Source organism: Coffea arabica, chromosome 6c (assembly GCF_036785885.1).
Source record: "Coffea arabica cultivar ET-39 chromosome 6c, Coffea Arabica ET-39 HiFi, whole genome shotgun sequence".
Taxonomy (NCBI): Eukaryota; Viridiplantae; Streptophyta; class Magnoliopsida; order Gentianales; family Rubiaceae; genus Coffea; species Coffea arabica.
In genome coordinates, this window is record NC_092320.1 from 23,831,904 (window position 1) to 23,840,006 (window position 8,103).

Here is an 8,103-nt window from a genome sequence, read left to right on the forward strand (position 1 = left end):
TCCAAATATGATTGCAAAATAATTAATGATTCATAATTTCATCCTTAATTAATCAAATAACAATAAAACAAAAATTAGGGGAAACAGATGAAAATTGGGGGAAAAAAGAAGAAAATGCAAAAAAAATGGCTAAAGATAATAATATAGAAAACAAAAACCTTGAAAAGGGAAAAATAAAACTTACCAAGATGATGGAAAACAGGAAAAGCTCTTGAGTCTCAAATATCTTGTGAAAGTTGAAATTTTCAACTTGTCTACAATCTGCTAAAGATGATAGCCTGATAATAATGGTGAAGGCTTGAGAAAATCTTGTTGTGGATATTTGGGTTTGAAAGGGTTAAGAAAAAAAAATTCAAGAGGAGAACTGGAGGAGCCGTTGGTCTAGAAGCCTGAAACCGAGAAAGTGATGGATTGAAAGAAAAGTGCATCTGCTGTTTCTATTCTTAATGTTAAGGTTTCATTTTTTTAATCTAATTTTTAGTCAAGTTAAGTAGAATTCTCAGGACAAACTAAACTTGTCCTATGACTGTGGTCTAGTTGTAAGATTGTCTTATATGAACATGGAGACCCAAGTTCAAAGTTGAGCAAATTTATTCTTGACATTTTGTTTGAAAATTTAAAAACCGTCGGGTTACAGTTTGTAAGGTTTTTAGCGGTTCATACGGTTCGACCAATTTCTAACGATTATTCATTAACTTTCAATTTGATACTAGACGGGCCGGTGGTATGTCCGGTCCAGTCCGGTCCGATTCTGAAAAACATTGGTGCTAAGAGGTACATAGCAGAACTAAAAGACGATATTCCATTATCTGCTGCTGCTTTTGCGGAGATTACGGAGATGAATAGACCACTGTCCGAGGCATTTAAACTGGGCAGTGTTGTAAAGGTAAGTGCTTCTTTTAAAAGCTCAAGGTCAGGCTTTAAGTTTTCAATATCTGTCATATTGCTTGAGGTAGCTGATCACTGCTTCCTTTCACGATTGAAGAAGTGGGCTTACAAGTGCCCCAATGTGAACCTGATTGATTAGGGACAAATTTCCACAAGCAAACATTTGATTAAAAAAAGAGAGGCTACTCTGTTTCAATACTAATGGCCTTAGACTTCCCATTTCATTTTAATCCTTCATAAGTTTAAAATCATCACTCATCATTGTAACTTGTGAGATGTATGTTTAAACCATGACAATCCACTCCACTTTTAGGTCGTTTCTAAGTAAAAGACTATAAGCAATCCGCGGTTTCCAACAAAAAGTTTTTGGCCATTCAACTATGTTCTTCCCTGCTATGTTAAAAAAAAAAAAAAAAAAAGAAACAGTAAACACCATAGCCTATTGCCACTGTGAGAAAATCATTCAAATATAAAGAAAACCATTGTATTCTAGGTTTTATCGCAGACATCAGAGTTGCTGGGATTAGCGAAAAATCAAAAGTTATGGTTAAAGTGTGTGTTAGCACAAATCCACTTCACCTAACAGAAGCGAATGCATCCATGGTTCAAATATCAAGCCATCATTGAGTAAAATAATTGAATAACATTTGAATAATTGCGTGAACCCAAATAGGTAACAGCACATTCACCATAACACCATCTAAGTTAAGTTGCTCTAATTGGAAACCAAATACTATATTTGCTGTTGTTGACTTGCTGTACTATGGCTCTATGTTGAGAGGAAACTACACAACAACAGGTGAAAGTTTTTTTTATTAAAGTTACTTCTATGCCTTTTTACCTTAATCTTCAAGGAGGAGAGAGTGAGTTTCGAGATTGGAAAGAGGGCAGCGGAGACGGGGAGATGCAGATAAGAGGTGAAACTCTTCCTATGTACCTCATTAATTAAGTATACAATTTCTGACATTAATCCTAGTCGCTGAGATCAGTTAGTTAACAAATAGAGTTAAAGGAACTACAAAATCAGATTAAATTGAAAATGACACGGTCTTCATAAAATTTCAAAACACATGCCAAAAGTTCACAAAGTTGCTTAAATGTCTTATTTCTAAGTAAAAATTTCTTTTACCTGTTTTGCTGCAGTCATTGCCTAATAGACTGACACAATGCACTCGACAATAGACTACTCTATCGTCACTTGTTATACTATATTTCAGACTGTAAAGGGTCTTCCACCTACAGCCTCCTCTTCTCAATCATCAAAGGCATGATCTGTTCAAGGATGGTTTCTCTCCGACTGGTATAGAGCGAGGTTATCCCTCGAAACTGAGGCAGTCACATCAGCTGAATCGCAGAAATCCTGTCCATATCCTGGATCATGACAGTGATATAATGGCAATTCCTCCAGTACCTCATCTTCCATGTCAATGACAATATTATGAAGAATGCAACAAACAAATATAAAACTAGGTAACTTGTGCCTGTCAGGTCTCCACACCACTCCATCTATCATCTTCCAGACGTCCTTCAACCTCGCCAATGCTCTTTGTGCCACAACACGAGTTGCTAAGTGATGCTTATTAAAGTCAACTTTGGTCTGTGAAAGATCATTCCCCTGATAAGGAGTCAGAAGCCAAGGTAGCAAGGGATATGCTGAATCACCAACTATATATTCCTGTAATTCAGCATCTTGGGATAGTTTTGTTTTCTTCCCATTTAACCTTTCTCCTTTCTGACATTTATCGTAGAAGGATGAATACGGCAATAGTGAACTTTCATTCAACATTCCTGGCAATCCACTGAATATGTCCAGGAACTTCAAGTTGGGACCAACTATTGCCTGTAAAGGCATACTGTAATTCTCTTTCGAATCAAGCCACGCATCAGTTCTTCGCTTAGAGGTGGATAACAGCATCACAATATGTGTGGTGTCAATTGCTCCACAACAGTTTGAAAGGCCTTGAATTTGTTCAAACTGGGACTTTATATCCATTAGCTCATTTTCCGCGGAAGGCCACCTGATATGCTGATGCCCATTCCTCTCAATGGCCTCCACAAATCTCCAAGTCACTTGAGAGACTGTAGACTGAGATGTACCAAATGCGTCACCAATAGAGACAAGTGAACGACCAGAACTAAGCCTATTCAAGGCTAAAGCAACTTGATCATACAGGGACATTGGTTTTCCATTGCTAAAGGCAAAATGTGTCTTCACCGCCATGTGCTCCCTTGCAAGCAAACATATATATTCAAAAGTTCTTCTGGACATTTTGAAAACACATTCGAAACTATCCAAGCCCTTCGACGGACGCGAATCTAGATTACCTGCATGCCAGGAGTTAAAAATGAAAAAGAAAAAGAAACTCATAATTCGTACATGATGATAGTAAAAACTTCAACAATCTATTTTATTTTAATGTTGCAACAAACATGTATAATTTTACATATAAAGGAATCTACATTCCATAATGCAGAAATATAGGAATTACTAGAATAGTGTGTCAGTGAAAATAGCGATATGTGCTTTTGAGAGAGAGAGAGAGAGAGTGAGTGAGTTCAATTTGACAGGCTACTTCATCTTCATTTCAAGAAGAGCCCCATCAGTGACATAAGGAAGAAAATGAACAAGAACATTAAGATACACGCGATAGTCTTGATTGTTCTGCAAAGGATAAAGTAGACAAGAACATGAAGCGTATGGAGTTAATACAAAATTTAAACACTAGAACAGACTCACGGTGTGATTGTTCATTGTACGTTTCCAATTTGTGCCCCAAACTAAGGTCAATAAGTCTATCCAAAAGACCAACGTGTACGAAAACATATCAATACATGCAACCAAGGAGAAAGGAAAAATTATTCAGCTGCAACATGAGTTCTCAAGTATCAGACATGAAAAAACCACAACGACATTTCTACGGTTTTGGAAACTTGCCTAATTGATTTGACATGCAGCATAATTGACAAAAATCATGACAATAGAAGCAATCTCCTAAAAGTTGAAGATGGCTGCAGCCTGATTTGAACCGCAAATAGATAGAAATTTGAGCAACAAACCAGAGTTTAGGTTGTTATACTAACAAGAAAGCTGTGGTGTTGCAGAATCAACAAGAAAGTACAAGTGACACGCTTTAAGTAAAAAAATGCGAGTATAAATCTAGGTGTACAATGATTGACTGGTTTTAGACCATATAGTATATCAAAAAATAAGAACTTTCAGAATTCAACTAAGCAAGCACTGCATATATTCCTGATTGCCTGCAGCACGAATATAAGCTTTCTGCTCTTTTTGTGGATTCAAAACCTACTCTTTTCAAGTTGTTCTAATATAATGCGCCAGCCACAAGACTATTCCAGTAAAATGAAGTGGAATGATAGCGTACCTTCTCTATTAAGGACTTCTAGTTAACTAATTCACCCATTTTAGTAGCTGAGAAAAACAGGAATTGATGATGACATGAACCATGAAAAGTGTCTATATTTGGAGTTGGAGAACCAAATAATCGTCAATATTCTTATTACAGAGAGAGGCGAAGAAAAGAACCACGTACCACAAATTGTCAGGTCCAATGCTCATCAAAATGCTAGAGCAAATGATTTCTTGTCCTGCTAAAAGGGACTTAACTTAAACAAGTAACTAGTTTTAATGAGATACGAACACTTGCCAGCCCCACATTACATCTTATTTGTAGCTGATTAACCAAAAAAAAAATTCTGCTCTTTCTCCTGGCATTCATCATAATTAATACAAGGAATAATGGGATGACTCAAAATTTATGAAACCAAACGAATTAGGGATCTCTCTTGAACCTATTAAATATGCATTCTTTGACTAATGACGTATAATTGCAGTGGTTAGATAAAGCACAAGTCAATCAAATCACCATCATTCAACGGATATACCACAATTCAATTTTGCCTATAAAACAACTGCTGTACATCACAGGCGATCACAAAAGCTAACAAAACCAACAAGCCTCTCATAAGTAACAAAATCAAAACAGTGAACATCACAGGAGAGTTGATAAATTTGAACTGATAAAACTATTGAAATTGAACATACTGGCAATCTTCTTGGCCAAAGCATCAAACCAATCAGGCGAGGATTCCTCTGAAGACCCACAAGCCATATTGCTCGGTTTCAGTTTCTTGTGTACTTTCTTCCTCTTCTTCTGGCCTCTTACTGGACGCTTGAGCATGGAAGAACAAATTAGCAAAAACCCAAAATTCCCACTAGCCTCCGAAGTCTAAAGCTGCAAAAAAAAAACGAAGTAAATTAATTCTACCCAACAAAAAAAAAGGATGCCCATTTATTACATGACATAAATTAAGCAGCAGGGAACCGAATAAGATCACAAACAAACAAGACATGCAGAGCTGTAAAAATTGAAGTGGGATGGATGCATACATGCGTTACAGAGAAGAATAGGTGCCAGGTGTCAATACTCTGGCTGCTTCTGACTGCCACTTGTTGGCTTTCCTTGTTTCGGTTCTTGGAAAAAACATGCAAATTTCGTAACGGGCAGTTGAAAGCAAATTAGACAACACAGATTAAGAGATGCATATGTTTAATACGATTAAGGGATGAGGAAACTTGGAAACTTACTTGGTTTATTGCTGGTTTAGGACAATGTTGTTGGAATATAAGACTTAGGTTCCGTTTGATAACACTGAATCTGAATTCTGAATTCTGAATACTGAAATAATTAATTTGCTGAATTTTAAGCACTGAAAAGAGATATATGAATGTTTGAATCTTAATGCTGAATCTATTTATACTGTTTGATAAATATTCATAACTTAATGCTTAATAAGCTAAATTGTACAATTTTGCCCTTCTATCTTTTAATCCAAAAACGAAATAGAACCTATGATTTAATTAACTTAAAATTGTTAGGTATGAAAATGACAATGATTGTGAAAAGCAATGCATACAATGACAATGTTTCCTTGTGTAGGAAAAGGGTATGGTTTCATCGTTTTGAGAATGGGAAAACGAGCTTTTAATACTCCAAAAGCACGTTCAATTACATTTCTCAATCTTGCATGTGCTTGGTTAAAGCGTTTTTCTTTTGATCTTGAACGAGAAGCATTTCGAAAATCAGACAATCAATATCTAATATTTCGATATGGTGTCATAAAGCCACGTGTGTGTGGATAAACTGCATCACATGAATAATATTTATCTGCACAAAAAATATATATATCAAAATATAAATGTTTGTGGATGAAAATTACTTCAAAAAAATACTATTGTTAAAAAAAATTTTGAATAGAGAATATTATGTTGTTTTGTTTAATTAGATAAGGATTTTCAATAGAGAATATTAGGTTGTTAATCAAATAAGGATTTTGAATGTAATTAACAAACAGGGATATATTTGGTAGATAAGATAAAGTAGTTGAAGTAAATCTCTTGATTCTTATCAAATTAAGCATTCAACTACGATTCTTGTGCTGAAAAAAATACATACAAATTCAGCACCACTTAATAAGTTCAGCAGATGAATTTTTATTTATCAAACACCCACAACACATGAATGTCTGAATGAATTCAGTTTCAGCACTTTTTTATGTTATCAAACAGGCACTTAGACATTGACATTGGCAGTGGGAGTGCAAACTAAAACTGCTCTTTATAAAAGTCTCTTAACAAAATTCACCCATACAGGGAACGAGGGAAACCAAATAAAAGAAACAATTGAAGTTTTTCTATAATATATAAATGATTTAAGATTATCATTACTCGTCTAGCACTACATGTTACTCCTATATTAGATCTATAAAGGATAAAATCCCTAGATAAATACAAATACTAGGATTGTAGTTTGATTTATAGTACATGGTGTACTTGATGAACAACTAATAGCCAATTCAAAAGTAATTAAAGACTTGTTGAGTATGGTAGACAATTTAATTGTTGAAAGTGACACCATAAATTTCTAGAAAAATATGAGCTTCTACCTTTTTTTCTTTTTTTTACACAACAGTAATGTTTTTAAGTTGATAAAAAAATTTTACCGTGAGTGAGAATTATGAATTACCTTAATTTTTAAGGTTAAAGAATCGGTCTCATCAAGTGGTAATAATGGTAACGCTCATCTTAGCAAGTATTTCCAAGGCACGTACCATGAAACTTGACATCCTTGTGTTGTTGACCCTTTTATCGGTTAATTACCAAGCTCATAAGTACAATAACCCCAATTACTGTAGGAAAAGTCTGAAGTAGTAATGATAGTTATGGTAACGGAACTATTTTTACCTAATATGACAGGTAAAAACATTTTTAGCGAGTATTTGATTACCTGTTGGACCGGTTACCTATACAAGATAATGCCTAAAAATTTGGGCAGTAAGTTTCGCATTAAAAATAGTAAGTTAACCCCATAAATTAGTAACTTTTATGTCTCAAAAAGTAAATCGAAATAAAAATGAAAGTTACTTTTTTAAAAAATAAATTACTACTCTATATTCGAAACTTACTTTTTGGAGAGTAAGTTTAGTTCAAATAATAGTAAGTTTTATAGATTAATGGTAAATCTTGTTGATAGAATAGTAAATTTGGTTAATCATCAAAACTTACTAGTTTGTGGCATAAATTTACTATTTTACTTAAAGAAACTTATATGAAACAAGTATTAGGAAGTTTATTTAAAATAATGCTAAGATTTTTTGTTAATGATTGAAACTTAATATTATAGTTAGTAATTATTGGTAACGTAAATGTATAATACATGATTGTATGTATCATTCATAAATGTTATGTGTTTTAAGCATTTTAATAAATGTATGTATCATTTATAAATGTTATGTGTTGTAATAAATTTATTTTCTAGGTCACAAGTATAAAAGTTAAAGTTGTACTAATGTAGCATAATCTTTGAAAATTATAGTAAATTTACCCATATATTAAGTTTTGTGAGTTTCAAATATATTTTGTATCATTTACACTATGGATTTATACGCACATTTTTTATCAAACTTATTTTTAATTGGCAAATAGTATGTAAATTATTATAAAATGTCATTTTATAATAATCATAATTTTTTATCGGTGAATGGTATATAAACTGCTAAAATTGTCAATTTATAAATGATCAAATCTTACTACTTTATGGCATATATTAGTCTGATCAACTAAAAAATTACCGTAATTAAGTGTACGTTGGTTGTTGATTTGAAATTTGCACCCCTGTCACTATTTCGTTATTACTG

The 8,103-nt window shown here is 33.6% G+C and overlaps 1 protein-coding gene across 2 annotated transcripts; it reads right to left on the reverse strand.

Moving 5' to 3' along the window:
* Positions 1–1,916: 1,916 nt before the first annotated feature.
* LOC113692496 (protein ALP1-like) lies at positions 1,917–5,436 on the reverse strand. Of its 2 annotated transcripts, XM_027210909.2 has the most exons (3): positions 5,297–5,436; positions 4,952–5,141; positions 1,917–3,213 (listed from the first exon to the last, which is right to left on the reverse strand). In XM_027210909.2, the coding sequence occupies exons 2-3, from the start codon at positions 5,085–5,087 to the stop codon at positions 2,165–2,167; spliced, it is 1,185 nt and encodes a 394-aa protein (XP_027066710.1). In that variant the 5' UTR covers positions 5,088–5,141; positions 5,297–5,436; the 3' UTR covers positions 1,917–2,164. The 2 variants fall into 2 exon arrangements, with proteins under 2 accessions (XP_027066710.1, XP_071909434.1); XM_072053333.1 differs by lacking the exon at positions 5,297–5,436 and having other exon boundaries at positions 4,952–5,264.
* Positions 5,437–8,103: the final 2,667 nt, after the last annotated feature.

Bases quoted from the DNA above. Each gene is read 5' to 3' on its own strand.
- LOC113692496 (XM_027210909.2), bottom strand. From the start codon at position 5,087: ATGCTCAAGCGTCCAGTAAGAGGCCAGAAGAAGAGGAAGAAAGTACAC. The intron at 3,214-4,951 runs GTATGTTCAATT...CCTGGCATGCAG, and splicing joins TTTGGCCAAGAAGATTGCCA to GTAATCTAGATTCGCGTCCG.